Here is an 18,288-nt window from a genome sequence, read left to right as displayed (position 1 = left end):
ACATCCTCGCTGGTCCCTGCTGTCTTCTGGGACATAGGTCACTGCGATCACCGCGGTGATCTATGCCAGAAGGTGGGAGCAAATGCCTGTGCCAAAAAGTGGAAGTTCCATTTTTGGGTGGAACTCCACTTTAAAGTGATATTAAAGTCTTTTATTTTATTTTTTTTGTTTAAAAATCCTCAGTGAGGGAATCGGGAAGTGAAGCATTTTCGGCTCCACTGCCCAGTTCCCTGCTGCGCATGTGCGAGCGGCGCGGCCGGTCCTCACTGGTCCCCGCCGTCTCCAGGGATGAGTGTGTTTTCCAGAAGACAGCGGGGGGGGGGGGGAACGGGAAGGGGCGTGACTCCCGCGGGAGTCTATTCCTGGAAGTGGGTGCAAATACCTATCTGCACCCCCTCCCTCCTGAAAGGTGCCAAATGTGACACCAGAGGGGGGGGAAGGGTTCCGAAAAGCAGAAGTTCACCTTTTTGTGTGGAGATACGCTTTAAGGTTTGACCTCCATATTATATGATTTTGGTAAATCTAAAGGAAGAAATCTACAGGAAATTGTGTAGTGTGTATCCAGCTTAAAATAAGATTTCTGTTTATCATACAAGGCTTGTGCATTACATAGTAAATTCATTTGCAAGCTGTTTAGACTTTAGTTTAAATTTTAAAGAAGCAATTTTTTAATTTTAAACAAAAAATCAGCCTAGACTTTCCTTTAAAGAAAAACAAAGTATACAGCTAGTGCATTATTGAGCTTGGCAAAAGTGTCTGTTTCTTCAAGTGAGACCATGCTGAAAATTCAGATGCAAAAAAATTGGATCAGCAGGTCTGTAACATTGCCTTGCCTTCACATGGAGATCAGAGCTTATTCTACAATCTACATGGAATATCTAACTATTAGCAGAGATTAGAGCTGCACGATTCTGGTCAAAATTAAAATCACGATTAGTCTTTTGCTTAGACTAAAGATCACGATTCTCAAAAACTGAATGCCAGAACCCCCATAAAATCTGTGATTTATCTGAAAATATAAATATATAAAAAAAGTGACCAGTGATATGTCTAATGTTAAAGACCATGTTACTCCTATGAAAAAAGCAGAATCAAACTTTGATTCTGCTTTTTTCATAGGAGTTATATGGTCTTTAACATTATAGACATATCACTGGTCTCTTTTTTTATACATCAGAAGCAGTACCGCCAGCAACCATTGGGTGGTGCATGGATACACACAGTTGTACAGAACTGTGAGAAAGATTAATACATCAGAAGCAGTACCGCCGGCAACCACTGGGTGGCGCATGGATACACACTACAGTTGTACAGAACTGTGAGAGAAGCGCAGGCATCCATTCAGCGGCGCAGGCTGTGGACATCGGTTCCGATATCGGCGCCATTTGTGTTCTACGCTGGTTACATGGAACCAGCGGTGACCCAAAAGAATCGCGGGTCATTTCGCGGGGGGAGATCGCGGGTGGGGAAAATCAAGATCGCGATTCTCTCCACGATTAATCGTACAGCTCTAGCAGAGATACTACGAGACTCTGACAGATCCCTTCTGTTTGTTTGGTATTCAGCAGGATTGGTAATAGTGCTACTGGCCTCAAAGTGGCCTTTTCTTGTGTCTTAACTGATAATGTCGGTTAAACCAGTGTTCTAAACAAAAAAAGGCAAAAACATTTTTGTTAATGAATATGTAAACTTTCATCACTTCCCTAACTTTTTTTTTTTTATTTATTTTTTTAGCAAGGCCCACAATGAATCAGCAATCCATGGTAAAATCAGCCAAAATATAATGATAGTACTCTAGTACCTTTTTAATAATTTATTTCCAGTGGTCACGTGACTATTTAGCTCTTACACTTTCCGGGCCTGGGCTAACTTTATGGATCAGTCACGTTTGCTTGTCTGGATGAGCTGCTGTCATTAAGTTGCTCTGGGCTTTTCTGGGATGTCGTCAAAGTAAGCTGCAAATGCAGAAGCTGGACAAGCCTTCATATTGGTGTCACTGCCAACCAGGAACAGCAACTCCCTTGCATGCATTGGCAGGGCTTGACTAGATTGGATGAGTAGAGTTTAATCAAAATTGTATACAGTTTAACATCGTTATTCCAAAATAACCAGTATATACATAACTGAAAAAGTATAGAGATGAGGGTGACTTGATTATGAATTATGTCTTGAAATATCTCCAGCGTACTGTATAGATGTAAACATTTTTGTTGGAAAAAAAATCCTATTTTCTTTTGAATCTTCAGCCTAAACTTGTGGGAGATGGCCAATTTCCTAAAGGATCAAGGAGTTTACAATGCCATTAACCTGGATGGAGGAGGATCAGCCACTCTGGTACTTAATGAAACCCTGGCCAGTTATCCTTCTGATCACTGGTATGTACTGAAATTTAATTTTTTCTGTAATCAAAATAAGGGATGTATTTATGTATGAAAAGTGGTATGCAGGCTATATAAAATGAGTCGATGTTGCCAGGGTTAGTCTGAAAATTGAACACAGAAGCATAGTCTTATACTAATACTATAAGACCCCTTTCACACTGAGCCGCCCATAGCTTCGGTGGTAAAACGCCACTATTTTTACCGCCAACGCTATGGGCATATTTGTGGTGCATTTACCCCCGCTAGCGGCCGAGAAAGGGTTAAAACCGCCTCAATGGGCTGCCGAAGCAGCGCATCGCGGGCGGTACAGCCGCGCTGTCCCATTGATTTCAGTGAGCAGGAGTAGTGGAGGAGCAGTAAACACACCGCTCCTTCACCGCTCCAAAGATGCGGCTAGCAGGACTTTTTTTTTACCGACCTGCTAGCGCAATGCTCCAGTGTGAAAACCCTCTTTTACACTGGAGACAATGGAGCAGCTGTTTGAGGGCGGATTGCAGGCGATATTTTTAACGCTATAGCGCCTACAATACGCCATTAGTGTGAAAGGGGCCTTAATCATGCGAATGCAAATATTAAAATAAATAATTATACAGTTGAAAGAAAAGGTCTACCAACCCCAGTAAAAATGCCAGGTTTTTGAGATGTAAAAAAATCAGACCAAGATAAATCGCATCTGATTTTTTTTTCCACCTTTTTAATGTGACCTACACTCTGTGCAATTCAGTTAAAATTTGATTTTTTTTGTTTAGTGGCGATTTAAAAATAAAATAAAGTGGTTGCATATGTGTTCAGAATTAACCAATCACATTCAAACTGATAGTAGTCAGTACACACCTACCATCAGTGAAAGCGACTCTGGTTAAAGCGGGAGTTCACCCATTTGTGTTTTTTTTTTCTCTTTTCCCCATAGCTGGATGCTCGTTTTGTCTAGGGGAATCGGCTATTTGTTTTAAAATATGATCCGTACTTACCCGTTTTCGAGATGCATCTTCTCCGTCGCTTCCGGGTATGGGTCTTTGGGAGCGGGCGTTCCTTCTTGATTGACAGTCTTCCGAGAGGCTTCCGACGGTCGCATCCATCGCGTCACTAGTAGCCGAACGTCGGTGCGGCTCTATACTGCGCCTGCGTACCGACGTTCGGCTTCTTTCGGAAAATCGTGACGCGATGGATGCGACCGTCGGAAGCCTCTCGGAAGACTGTCAATCAAGAAGGAACGCCCAGTCCCGCAGCCCATACCCGGAAGCGACGGAGAAGATGCATCTCGAAAACGGTAAGTACGGATCATATTTTAAAACAAATAGCCGATTCCCCTAGACAAAACGAGCATTCAGCTATGGGGAAAATGTGTTCTCCATGGGTGAACCTCCGCTTTAAGCCTATGTAAAGTTCAGCTGTTTTAGTAGAATTGTTTTCTGACATTTAGGACTGGTACATACCAAATGCACTCCAGTGAATTTACAAAGTGTTTTCGATTTATTCTGAAGCCCTAGTTCACACCAGTGTAGTGTGTTCCAGTGCAACCAACAAAAGCAGAACATGCTGCATGGAACACATCTGGAATGCTGGAAAAAGCACCGGAATGCACATGAATTGAGATCACCACAATGCATCAAAAATGCATGTAAATGCATCCAAAACACAGAAATTGTGGTGTGAACCAGCCCTTACTATGTTGCCACTTACAACAAAAGCCATGATCCATAAATAGCTTACAAAGCATCAAAGGGATCTTATTGTTGGGAGGTATCAGTCATGAGAAGGTAGAAAAAATTCCAGGGCATTAGATAAAACATGGGACACAGTGAAGACAGTCTTCACCAAGTGGAGAAAATATGACAGTGGCCCTACTGAGAACTAGACATTCCTCCAAAAATGATTAAAAAAAACGGGTCTGGAAGGCTGCCAAGAGGTGTACAGCAACATTTAAAGAAGCTGCAGGGATTTTTGGCAGGTACTGATTGTGTACCACATGTGACAGCAATCTCCTGTATTCTTCATATGTATGGGCTCAAGACTGAAGCCTGAAAACCTCCAAGCCTTGTACATACTTGCACCAAGTCTACCAAAAGCATGTGGGAAATGTGTTTAGGTCTGTTGTGACCAAGATTTAATGTTTTGGCAATAATTCAAAAAATTATGTTTGTCACAAAACCATCACTGCACATCACCAAAAAACGCCATACCCACAGTGAAGCATGGTGGTGGCAGCTTTATGTTTTGAAGCTGTTATTCAGCTAATTCTGGGGTTTTAGTCAGTGTGGAGGGACTTATGAACAGTTCCAAATATCAGTCAATTTTGGCACTGAACCTTTAGGCCTCTGCTAAAAAGATGAAGAGGAATTTCACCTCTCAGCGGAACAACGATCCAAAGCATGCCTTCATATCAACAAAAGAATGGCATCGTTGGAAGAAGATCAACATTTTGGAATGGCCCAGCCAGAGCCCAGACCTGAATCCAATTGAAAATCTGTGGGGTGACCTGAAGAGGTCTGTGCGCAAAAGGTTCCCTCACACTAACAGATTTGGAGTGTTTTTTTGGATAATTGAGTAAAAGATTCCCAAAGGAAGATTTGCCATGCTGATGTACTCCTACCCCAAAAGACTGAATGCTGTCATAAAGTCAAAATGTGCTGCAACAAGTATTGGTTTACCCACTTATCACCTACCCTATATGATTACAGTAAATAGTCAATCATAGCAGCTCTTTACCATGTGATCAGCTGTGTCCAATTACAGCTGGTCACGTGTAAACACATTTGTTGGTTATAAGTGCCGTTTTTTAGTGCCGCCTAGTCAGTGGCAGCTTATTGGTGCTCATCAGTGCACATCTGAAGAAGAAAAATTACTTTTTTACAAAATTTTATAAATGTATTTATTTTTTCCCCAAAATGTTCGGTCTTTTTGTTGATGTTTAACTATAAAAAACCCAGTGGTGAATAATTACCACTAAAATAGCTCTGTTTGTGTGAAGAAAATTAAAAAAAATTCATTTGGGTACAGTAATGCCTCGTTCCCACTGAGTGGAACAGTTCGGGTCGGTACAGTTTGGAACGGTTAGAATGGTCCGGTCTATTCTGGTGAGCGTTTCCACGGCAAGTCGGACTGTCAGGGGCCATACAGGGTTTAGAAAAAATGCCTAGTGTATCCACCAATCAGTGGAATGTATTGTAGCTCCGCCCTAACCGAACCGTTCCATTTTCTATTGCCCCACATCTGAAGCAGGACCCAGAATGGTGCGGTACAGTTCGGTTTTATGGCACACTTTCATAATGGAAACACCCAAAATAGCGTACCGAACCGAACCGTACCGAACTGATTTGCTCAGTGGAAACGAGGCATAAGTAGCATTGCATGACCACGCAATTTTCATTCAAAATGTGGCAGCGGAAAATTGGCCTGGGCAGGAAAGGGGTGAAGGTGCCCAGTATTGACGTAGTTAAGGGTGTGCATGTGTGAGCAACAATATTATTGTATGTTTTTGTATTTTTACAAAAAAATTTTTTTTTTTTAACTGAATTGCACAGAATATAGGTCATATCACAGGTGGGAAAAATCAGAAGTGATTTATTTTTTTATTTTTTCATCAAAAAAAATGTAATTTTTATAAAGGTGTGTAGACTTTTTCTTTCCACTGTATATTCAGAAGTATTTTGTTTTTATTTTTTTGAAGCTTTCACAAGATGGATACATATTTACACTATTTTTGTGTAATTTATAATATAATTTTGTAGGGTTGTACTGATACTAGTATCGGTATCGTGACCGATACAGAGCATTTGCGCGAGTACTTGTACTCGCGCAAATGCTCCCGATGCTTCCCCGATACTTTTTTTTTTTTTATATCTGTAGAGTGGTCGGAGAGGAGTCAGTGTCTTGGGAAGGCAGGAGAGGGCGGGGGGGGTGTCAGGCCGGTGCTCCCCTTCCGCGACTGAAGAGGACAGCGGGCGGCATGCGGGTGACAGGGAGGCAGTGACACACAGGCTGAAGCCTGGCTTTGCAGGGGGGAGGGGATCTGTCGTCACACAGCCGAGCAGACTGCAGCCGCCTCCCCCTCCTCTGTGTATACTACAAGTGCTGTGTGCCGTGCACAGCACTTGTAGTATACACAGAGGAGGGGGGGGGGCGGCGGCTGCGGTCTGCTCAGATGTGTGACTGTGAGACAGTCACAGCCGAGATTTGTCAGAGCCGCGGCTGGGTCCCGGGTGTGACAACGGACCCCCCCACAAAGCCAGGCTTCAGCCTGTGTGTCGCTGCCTCCCTGTCACCGCCATGCCGCCCCCTGGTCATCTGAGCAGCCGAGGTGCACAGCATTACGAGTCTGAAGTGGGGGGATCTGTATTGTAGGAGGGGGGGTGTCTATATTGTAGGGGGGGGGTCTATATTGTAGGGAGGGCGGTCTATATTGTAAGGGGGAGGTCTGTATTGTAGGGGGAGGGGGGTCTGCACTGTAGGGGGAGGGGTCTGTGTAACATGTCAGCGGCTGAACGTCCCTACACTCATCTTGGTACACCCTGCACTCCGCTGCAGTAAGCAGCAGCAGACATCTTGTTGCACCCAGCCTGAGCTATATGGGCTGGGTGTAACAAGATGTCTGCTGCTGCTTGCTGCAGCGGAGTGCAGGGTGTACCAAGATGGGCGTTGCAGCATTTTTTTTTTTTTTTTTATATAAATTCAGTGTCATTTTTCGCAGCATTTCAGTGCCAGCCACCTGTCAGTGCAATCAGTGCCCACAAGTGCCACCTATCAGTGCAATTAGTGCCATCCATCAGTGCCCACAAGTGCCACCTATCAGTGCAATTAGTGCCATCCATCAGTGCCCACAAGTGCCACCTATCAGTGCAATTAGTGCCATCTATCAGTGCCCACAAGTGCCACCTATCAGTGCCAGTCACCAGTCAGTGCCCATAAGTGCCGCCTATCAGTGCCAGCCACCTGTCAGTGCCACCTATCAGTCCCCATCTGTCAAAAAAAGTATCGGTATCGGCGAGTACTTGGGGAAAAAAGTATCGGTACTTGTACTCGGTCTTAAAAAAGTGGTATCGGGACAACCCTAGTGTTTTGTGCACGTTTTCACTAAGCTACTATACACCATTGTTCTCTGTTGTTTTATTTTTTTTGGCTGCATAACTGGGTTTTAAAGGCTCCATGCACACTAACCACTTGACTTGACCCACCATGACCAGGCCATTTTTTGCTATGCGGCACTGCGCAACTTTCTAACTGACAATTGCGCAGTCATGCAATTCTGAACTCAAACAAAATGTGTATATATATATATTTATATATCTATATATATAGTGTGTGTGTGTGTGTATATGTGTGTGTGTGTATATATATATATATATATATATAATATATATATGTGTGTGTGTGTATATATATATATATATATATATATATATATATATATATATATATATATATATATATATATATATATATATATATATATATAAAAAATTCTCACACAATTAGATCTTTCTTTTGGTGGTAATTGATCACATCTGGGTTCTTTATTTTTTATTATATAAAAGAAAAAAGACAACAATTTTGGAAAAAACAAAACTATTTTCTGCTATAAAACATATCCCTAAAAATAATCAAATCTCCTAATATATTTTCACCAACATGTATTCTACTACATGCTTTTGGCAAAAAATAAAATAGAAAAAATCATCCCAAAAAGTGGATATTGGTTTGTGTGAATTTTATATACTAGTAATGGCGGTGCTCAGCGACTTGGGACTGTGATAGCGTGGGAACTAATTGCAACTTGCATCAATAATGACACTAATACAGTTATCAGTGATATTATTATACACTACTATCACTGTACTAATGACACAGGCTGGGAAGGGGTTAACATCTAGGGCGATCAAGGAGTTAAGTGTGCCCAACGATGTGTAATGCGGGGACCAATCTAATACTGACACCAGTGCCGTCATTACAGTGATCCGTGCTAATAATTTGCACTGTCACTGTACTAATGACACTGGGAAGGAAGGGATTAACATCTAGGGCGATCAAGGGGTTAAATGTGTGCCTACCAATTGTTTGAGTGTGCCGTGTGCTGCTTTTACTGGGGATCTAGTTTTTTTCATTCCCTGATTAGCAGGTAATGAAAAATCGACTAGATCCACTGTCACTTAACACAGCTCTGTGCTGTTTACACGCACAGAGCTGTGCTCTGTGAGACTCAGTCAATCGTGGGGTGGAATATATATATATATATATATATATATATATATATATATATATATATATATATATATATATATATATATATATTTATTATTATTTTTTTTCTGAAGGCAAATTGCTCCCAAAAAAATGCAAAAAAATAAATAAATAAATTTAATTTTCTGCTCCTGGCAGCTGAAGCTTCAAAAATGCTTCTAGACTAAAATAGTGTTTATGGTTGCATAGGATAGCGCTATTTGCTTCTAGAAGCGGGGGGAAAAATGCTCAAAAGCTGCTGCTAGGAACGTTTTTATAAGCTAGTGTGCATGGAGCCTAATTTTTTCTATTGCAGTTTAAAGAATATGTGTATGGCCCCATACACACGAGAGAATTTATCCGCGGATACGGTCCAGCGGACCGTTTCCACGGATAAATCCTCTCAAAGATTTCCGCAGATTTCTATGCGATGGAGTGTACACATCATCGCATTGAAATCCGCGCGGAAATCCTCTGGCGATGACGTGTCGCGCCGTCGCCGCGATTATGACGCGGCGACGGGCGCGACGCTGTCATATAAGGAATTCCACGCATGCGTCAAATCATTACGACGCGTGCGGGGAATCCCTTTGGACGGATGGATCCGGTGAGTCTGTACAGACGAGCGGATCCATCCGTTGGAATGGATTCCAGCAGATGGATTTGTTGTGCATGTCAGCAAATATCCGATCTGCTGGAAATCCATCCCAGAGGAGATTTCTCCGCGGAAACAGATCCGCTGGCGTGTACACACCATAGGATCTATCCGCAGAAACCCATTTGCTGGGATTTATCTGCGGATGGATTCTATCGTGTGTATGGGGCCTTTGTGTTTCTTTATCACTTACAGTAATTGTAGCCTGTCACAGTATTAATTCTTGTCTTTATAGCCTGAATGAATCAATGTGGCGCTGTCCACGAAGTGTGTCTACTGTTGTCTGTGTCCATGAACCGTACTGTGATCCCCCTGACTGTGGAGGCCATGGACAGTGTGTTTCAGGAGCGTGTCATTGTACTGGCTACTGGACAGGAAGTTCCTGTGATGTCCTTCTCTGTGGCTCTTCAAACTGTAGTGGGCATGGGAAATGCACCCAGAGTATGTAATTCTACTACTATTATTATTATTATTCTATATATTTTTATTATTATTGTATTATAATTTTTTTTGATTTTTTTTGTGGTTGCACGGTATTGGCGCAATAATTTTTCAAAATGCCTTTTTTTGGAAAAAAAATGGTTTCATGAATTTAAAAAAAATAACAAAACAGTAAAGTTAGCCCAATGTGCCATCACTTGCCCCCCACTGTGCCATCACTCACTTTTTGCAGATTCTGGCTTCCAGGCCGATGACGGTCTCCGTCTGCTGCGAGCGTCCATGATTTAATAGCTGCGCCTTCTCCTCAGATTGTTCCGTGATAGGCAGAACACAAATTTTCCCAGCAGGGCCCCTCTGTTCAGTGTTCCGCCTATCACGGACGTCCTCTCGTCCGAGGATGAGAAGGCATCCGTGATAGGAGGAACACAGCACAGAGGCGCTGCTGGGAAAATTTGTGTTCCGCCTATCACGGAACAATCTGAGGAGGAGGCGCGGCTTTTAAATCTTGGACGCTCGCAGCAGACGGAGACTGTCATCGGTGTATAAGACGACCCCCGACCTTGGATGCATTTTTTTGCATCCAAAAGGTCGTCTTATACGCCGGAAAATACAGCTGCCTTTACAATTCCTTTAAACCTCTGTTGGTCTTTTTTGTTTTGTTGTCCCATTGATCCACAGGGAGGCTTAAGTTGGCCATATGTTAGAAATTCTACTAGTGTATGGCCTTTTTTCGAAAGGAATCTGTGGGCCAAGTGCAAGATTTTGTTTAGAGTGTAAGGTGTGTGTGTGTATATATATATATATATATATATATATATATATATATATATATATATATTGTGTGTGTAATTCAAATAACAAACATGTTCTACTTGCCTACTCTGTGCAATAGTATTGCACAGAGCAGCCCCTTGCCTCCCTCTCGGGGGTTTCCCCTGCTGGTGCTGTCCTCTTCTCTTCACACTGCGTGGCTTGGTCCCGCCCACCATTCTCTCCTCACAGAATTTGATTGCAAGCACCAGGAGCCTATGGCTCCCGCTGCTGCCTTTGTGTCCTATTAATTCTGGAAGAGAGAGAAGTGCCGCAGCTGATTGCACATCGCTGGGATGAAAATTAAGCCAGATCAGTATTTAAGGGGGGGGCTGGGGTTAGCTGAATCATGGAAGGTTTTTTACTTTAATGCAAAAAAAAAAAAGGTTAAAAAAAAAAAACCTTATGCTTTTAGAGCTACTTGAAGTAAAATATTATGCATATTAATGCATGCTATTTAGGTGATTTACTATAATGTTCAATTTCTAAAATGTTATGTTTTTTTCATTTCAGTTGGCTGTAAATGTGAAGCTGGCTGGACAGGCAGTAACTGCAGTGATGGTAATTGTCATGCTTACCTAATTACATGATTAACATTAGGGTTTACACCGGGGGTATGTGTAGGCTCCCTTGGGGTCAGAGTGTCTTCCCAAGAGCTCTTATAGGTGGAGAAAGTGAGTCTGTATGGTTATAAACCATTAAGGAAGACAAAAAAACTGCTGAAGTGCAGGCAACCTTTCTTATTCTGCATATATAACTTTGAGAAAAAACAGTTCAGATATATCAAAATTAGGGCCGAAACAACTAATCGATCGACAACTAATCGATTATGAAATTATTCGATTACAATTTTCATAATCGATTAATCGGCCAGTAACATAATGGGGTTAAAAAAAACTAAAATTAGCCCTTTATAGTACAAAAAAAGCAAATCGCTACTGTAATTACTTTCACTGTGCCACAGTAAGAAAACGAACCCCTTACAGTAGCGATTATTTGCTCTTTTTGTACTTATTTTTGTTTTTTTAACCCCATTATGTTACTAAACATCTCAGGCCTGGGGTCACACCTCCTGTTTCTTGGTGCTTTTTGCAGAAACACACTACAGTTCATTTACATGTTTTCCTATGGGACACGTTCACATCCATGATTTTTTTTCAGCTGCTGCGTATTTGGAAAGGGAAAGGACTTTTTAACGCAAAACGATGCGATTTTTTTATTTATTTTTTTGGTTCAATATACCGTATTTATTGGGGTATAGCGTGCTCCCGCGTATAGCGCGCACCCCTAAAGTTGCCCCGAAATTCCTGTGAAAAAATGATTTTTGTACTTACAGTTTGGTGTCTTGCACGGCGTCCATCGGCGGCCTCGTCGGGTCCGTCTGCGGCTTCGGGTGTCCTCTTCGTCGGGTCCGGCGTCCTTCTGCGGCGTCCTCCTCGCTCGTTTCCCGCGCCGAGTTTGAATACTGTGCCGGCATATACCGAGCGCAGTACACTCGCGTATAGTCGGCAATGCTCACGCTGACGTCCTGGACGTACAGGACGTGAGCGCGAGTGTAGCCGAGACTGCCCGACTATACACGAGTGTACTGCGCTCGGTATATGTCGGCGCAGTATTCAAACTCGGCGCGGGTATCGGCGTATATCGCGCACCCACGATTTTGCCCTGATTTTCAGGGCAAAATAGTGCGCGGTATACGCCGATAAATACGGTACTTCAATGGAGAAGCTGCAGAAAAGCATGTAATGTGTTTTTGCGGCAATTTGTGTTTTGTAACCTGCCCAAAAAAAATTAAAATTATATATATTTTTTTTTAAGGCTGTTATCCGATTAATCGAAACAATAATCGGCCAACTAATCGATTATGAAAATAATCGTTAGTTGCAACCCTAATCAAAATAGGACATCCTGCATGTAACAAAGGTATGCAAGCAAAGTAAATGCTGCGTTATAAATGGGTAAACGCACCTTGTAAGATCAAATTCAAACATTGCTTACCCTAGATTTCTGAACCAGTTCAAAAACAAACCCCTGTGTGCACAGGCCCTTAGGGGACAACAAGAAAGAGGAAATAGAGAAATGCAGAAAATGTGTGATCATGGAGAAAAACTCAGCACATTAAACATTCAGATTTCCATTTTTCTGGCCCTTGAGTTTGCAGCTGTTTTAAAAATTATCTGTTTTACAACTTTTTTTCGTTACAAATGTTGTAAATTTGTAAAATGTGAGAGCAAAATCTACGGCAAAGAGCATTATTAAAGTTTAGTGGACATCCAGATAAGCAAGCAACAGTATCATTTGCCACGTAGAAGGAATGAATGTTGATATTCCATGTTCTTTTGTCTAGCGTGCATTCAGGGTTACTTTGGAGATGGATGTACCAGCAAGTGTCAGTGTCAGAACAATGGGACATGTGACCACATTTATGGGAACTGTACGTGTCCAGCTGGATTCCACGGGCCCTATTGTGAAGAAGGTAATGATTGATCGAGATTTATCATTCACATTGCTTGATTGTGTGTGTGTGTGTGTATGTATATATATATATATATATATATATATATATATATATATATATATATATATATATATATATATATATATATATATATATATATATATATATATAATATAAATATGTGTGTGTGTGTATATGTATGTATATGTGTATGTGTGTGTGTATATATATTTATAAAAAAAGTGTGTGTGTGTATGTGTGTATGTATGTATGTGTATATATATATATATATATATATATATATATATATATATAATGTGTGTGTGTGTGTGTGTTTGTGTGTGTGTGTGTATATATATATTTATAAAAAAGTGTGTGTTTGTGTATATATATATATATATATTGATAAAACTTTTCAACTAAAAGCCCATATAAATCAAAAAGTGTTTGAAGCTTAGGTGAAAATATATTATACGTAAACTCCTTAACTTTGCACTAATATTGTAAAGTAAAACTGCTGTGTCTTTGATTTTATATTTTATTTGTATATTTATACTGCCTAACAATGTAATGTTTTGTGTATTATTTGCAGTGTGCCCATTTGGTTTTTATGGTTTACAGTGCCAAGAAGTTTGCAATTGCGAAAAGCAGTGTTACTGTGACCATGTTACCGGAAGCTGCAATATTACTGATGGGCCTGCCCTGAAAGAACTACTTATGAAAGGTATGCTTTTATTTGTTGCAAAAAACAATGGAAAATTAAGATTTATATCTAGAGTTATTGCAACAAAGACTCCTGTGTGTTTAATTTTAATTCACATTCTTCTATTTCAGTTGGTCATTGTACGGAATCACTGATGTATGCTTCTTGGTGGAAAGAAGTGCCTTCCGATGCCAAAATAATATATTTCACTGAGTAAGTTTTTGTGTGTCTCTTTTTACAAAAAAAAAACAAAAAACACCTATCTCCTGTATGGGCTGTAAAATCCTGGACATATGTCTGCAAGAGCACAAAATGTTCTTGTTTTACTGAAGTGTACTTTTAAATAATTAGTGCTGGAACATTGGCCATGTGTCATTTCTGTTCCCAGCACAAACGCTGTAGAGTGTAGACACTGATTGCATGGAAAAATGTCTAATGTGCAGAGGTCCTCTGCAGTAAAATTAAAGTAAGAGTCCACGCTAAAACTAAAATCCCTGCATCTACAGACATCCATGATCTAAGACTAACCTATCTAGCTCTTTAAAAAATAAATCCGTATAAATTTTTTTAAGCTGCTCCGGTCTCCTGTGGCGGAAGCTCTGCAGAGGACACAGCTGACAACGGCTGTGAAATGAATAGGGAGTGACGTCACCCATAGAGTTACTATGGGGCTTCCGTTGTCAGCTGCCTCCTCTGCTCCCGCCTTCACAGTGAAGCCACAGCTGACAACTCAGTGTGGGATCCGGTAAGATCTGCTTCAGAAAATGTATGTATATGTATTTTTTATTTACAGGGCCAGATAGGTTAGTTGTTAGATCGTGTATGTCTGTAGATGCAGGGATTTTAGTGTTAGGGTGGAATTCTCCTTTAAACGACTCTAAGGCCGCGTACACGCGATCGGTCTAAACCGATGAAAACGGACTGAAGGACTGTTTTCATTGGTCCAAACCGATCGTGTGTGGGCCCCATCGGTCAGTTAACCTTCGGTCAAAAAAATTAGAACTTGCTTTAAAATTTAACCGATGGACGCCTAACCGATAGGTCAAAACCGATCGTTAGTATGCAAAAGCATCAGTTAAAAACCTGTGCATGCTCAGAATCAAGTCGACGCATGCTTGGAAGCATTGAACTTCGTTTTTTTCCGCACGTCGTTGTGTTTTACGTCACCGCGTTCTGACACGATCGGTTATTTAACCTATGGTGTGTAGGCACATCAGACCATCAGTCAGCTTCATCGGTTAACCGATGACAACGGTCCTTCAGACCGTTGTCATCGGATGGGCTGATCGTGTGTACGCGGCCTAAGGGTTACAATACAGACTGTATTTATACAGACTTTAGATTTAAAAAAATGAATGTAATATGAGGACTAAACTGTCGAATCAATCTGTATCCAGTTAAGCAGGCTATTGAACTACCTAGTTGTTGGTAGCGCTAACATAAATTGTACAATCAGATTGTAATGCGTGTTGTGAGTTAAGATCTTGGCACCAATACTGCTTCTCTGCAGTTGACCATTTTATCAGTAGCCAGGTTTTCCAACCTATCCTGTTACTGACATATAGTTCACACTACACTCAATGTTTGTGATTAGATTTAGACAGTGTTTTACATTTATTTAACCAGTCGCAGTATAACCATAATCCTTTATATTTCAGTAAATAAAAGGATTTGTTTTAAAAATGGAGCTTCACCTAAAAGGGGAAGTTCCACTTTAAGTCCTCTCCACCCCCCTTAAAGCGGAGGTTCACCCAAAAATCCACTTTTTGACATTAGCTGTAGCATACTGCTAACATCTGCAGTATGCTGTTGTTTTTTTTTTTTTTTTTTTTTTTTCTTGTACTTATCGTTATATGAGCCCTTGTTTTCCGGCTCCGAACGGGGAATCCTGCGGGGAATGGGCGTTTCTAAGCGAAGAGGAGTTGATTGACGGCTGCTAAGGCGCGTCTTGGCCTCTGTTTAATCTTCAACTGCCATGATGCTGCACATGTGATCAGTTATGACACCAGCCATTGGATGGTTTGACAGTTTGGTTGAGAGCACAACCAATGTGACAGTTAGCATTCCCGGCATGCCAGGAATGTAACTGCTTTTTCAAACTGTTAAATTGATGGGTTTACTTCCACTTTAAGGCTGCATTCACACCTAGGCGTACAAAATCGCGGCGTTTTGTCCCGTGAATTACGTCGACAAATTGCGGCGTTTTGTACCGCGATTTGCGGCGACAAAACGCTGCGATTGTGAATGCAGCCTCACCCCCTCTGTGGAGATGGTTCACATCTCCTATGCCGAACGCCAAAAGCCGCCTGAAAAAAAGGTCCGGGACTTTTTTTCAGGCGGCAGGTGTACGGCGTTCGGCGTGGAGATGTGAACCATCTCCATAGAGGGCAATGTGTTTTCATCCCTCCAGCGTCTCGGGGCTGCTGCGGCGTCACACTACAGGCGACAAAACGCCTAGGTGTGAATGGGGGCTAAGGATGCTGGAAAGTTCATTTTGAGGGTGAACCTCCGCTTTAAGTAATTTGGCATGCTAGCTGGTTTTGATAGGTACCCGCTCTCACTTCCACTTGAAGTGACTAGGCAATTCAAGCAGAAGTTTTCCTCCCTCCCTCCAGTCTTCTGGGACACATCGCAGGTCCCACAAGACTGCGGGACCATTCACAAAGCGCAGTGCTGTTGGCAGCCGGCCCTGAAGCCGCAAGCTGTCACCGCCAGTTGCCCACTTTATAAGATGCTGGGAACCCAGAAGCTAGTGAAAAACTAGTCTATGTAAGGACAGGTCAGGGTCTGTTTTTTTTTTTTTTTTTAGGTCAGCCGATACCCAAGATTTGACTGGAGAACCGCTTTAACCCTGATTCTATAGTAGTATACTGTTTAACCCACCCTCCTCCTTCTTTTGCAGACAAACATGGGCAATAGTAACCTGCACTCTTGCTTTGCTTCTTGTGATCAGTGCGGTGTTTAATATCAAGCAAGTATGGACATGTAAAGAAAAACGTACAGATTGGACCTATTCCTACCAGCAGCTGCGAGAAATTAATGGGAATGTGGATGTTCCAGATATGTATGAGGCCTGTGATTTGTACAACTCTGATACAGACGTGGAAACCTCACCTCTCAAAAGTGGAAATTGAAGGCTAGGACAAATATGACGCTGATGGTTCAGCATCTACCTATGCAATCTGTGACATGCAGAAACCTTGTGCCTTACATGCATCCCAACCTCGTACTGGGGTTTTAAAGCTTGAAGATAACGAATGAGTATACCATCAGATCACTGATGCTAATGGTACAGTATTCAGGACACTGTTTTGATCCTGATAAAATTGATGAAGGTATACATGTATTTTATTATATGGACTGCACTTCCATGACACTGGATTTATGTCTTAAAAGGTCCTGTTTGAACTTGTCCTTCACTATTCAAGTGCCAATATATTTTTTGTTTTATAGTCAGTGGAGGGCATGTGCATATGTTTGTCCTCATTCACATGGCTGATTACTTGTGTGCCCTGTGCAGGGCTGTGTTTTGCCAGCACAGGTGTTGCGTGCATCCCATTGCTGGCAGTCTCATAGATGTCTATGGGGACACGCGGCTGCACGGACACCGCCACTGTGCCTCAATATGACATCTGTGCGGGTGCACAGTCCCAAACTGCAGGAAATTCGGGGACACGCACTCACGCCCACATAAATGTCATATTTGGACACAGTGGCTGTGCTATAGACCTCTATGGGGCTGCTGGCATGGGGATGCACTCAACACCTTGTGCATCCCTGTGCCTGCAAAACATGTCCCTGGAAGGAACACCCAGGTAATCGGAAATGTGATGGAGACCTTTATGTTATGTACAGAAGCCGATTAGGATTTCTATTTTAACTGTAAAGATTCTCATTTTTATATACACATATTCTGTAAACTGCCTATTTCAAATGTTGCCAAGTAACTATGTGGGCATGGGTAATGATAAAGTCGGGGAGAAAACATTTTGCAACTAGAAAGCAAATTTAAACTTAAAACGAATGCATAATTTTGTATTTTTGGTTATTTATATTCTTTATGTTGAGGGCTACACGATAAGCCTAGGTTTCCACTATTGCGCGCGATTTGAAGCGATGCCTGTGTATTTTTGAGGTCTGTGGACCTCAAGTCGCATCAAAGTGGGACCAAAGTAGTGCAGGGACTATTTTAAAGTAGTTACAATTTAAAGTTGCACAGATATCAACGGTACTCATTGGATATCATGAGGTACGATTTGTCATGTAAATTAACAGTCCCAAGTCGCATGACAAGTCACACTAGTGGAAACTTAGTCTAAAATGTAAAGTATTTTTTTCTATAATTGGGTAAGTATGAAGTTTTACTCGTGGACACTTTGTATTTATTAAATGAAGCAAGCAGGTGGTGTATTTTATTGTATGTTAATCCCCCCCCCCTTTTTTTTTTTCTAAGAGGAGATTTCTCTCACATTGTCTACAGGTCAGAAATTAAAAACTTCCTGGGGCACAGATTAGGAAGAAAACTTGACAGCGGTTTTAACCCCCTCTTACTATATCCAAAATGGAGGGGAGTTTAGGCTTTAGATGTACTTTAAATTTATCTACTACTATGCTGTGAATACCC

At 41.6% G+C, this 18,288-nt stretch overlaps 1 protein-coding gene across 1 annotated transcript in view; it reads left to right on the top strand.

Moving 5' to 3' along the window:
- The window catches only part of NAGPA (N-acetylglucosamine-1-phosphodiester alpha-N-acetylglucosaminidase), a 29,673-nt gene extending 11,603 nt beyond the window's left edge, over positions 1-18,070 (top strand). The window contains exons 5-11 of the mRNA XM_040338404.1: positions 2,247-2,375; positions 9,488-9,693; positions 11,017-11,064; positions 12,851-12,979; positions 13,554-13,685; positions 13,796-13,877; positions 16,567-18,070. Of these exons, the coding sequence (XP_040194338.1) occupies positions 2,247-2,375; positions 9,488-9,693; positions 11,017-11,064; positions 12,851-12,979; positions 13,554-13,685; positions 13,796-13,877; positions 16,567-16,798 (958 nt within the window). The 3' untranslated portion in view covers positions 16,799-18,070. The remainder of the gene's footprint in view (positions 1-2,246; positions 2,376-9,487; positions 9,694-11,016; positions 11,065-12,850; positions 12,980-13,553; positions 13,686-13,795; positions 13,878-16,566) is intronic.
- The last annotated feature ends 218 nt before the right edge of the window (positions 18,071-18,288 follow it).

Source organism: Rana temporaria, chromosome 2 (assembly GCF_905171775.1).
Source record: "Rana temporaria chromosome 2, aRanTem1.1, whole genome shotgun sequence".
NCBI lineage: Eukaryota > Metazoa > Chordata > Amphibia > Anura > Ranidae > Rana > Rana temporaria.
Note: the sequence above shows the minus strand (reverse complement) of the source record. Positions and strands in the feature narration are given on the sequence as shown.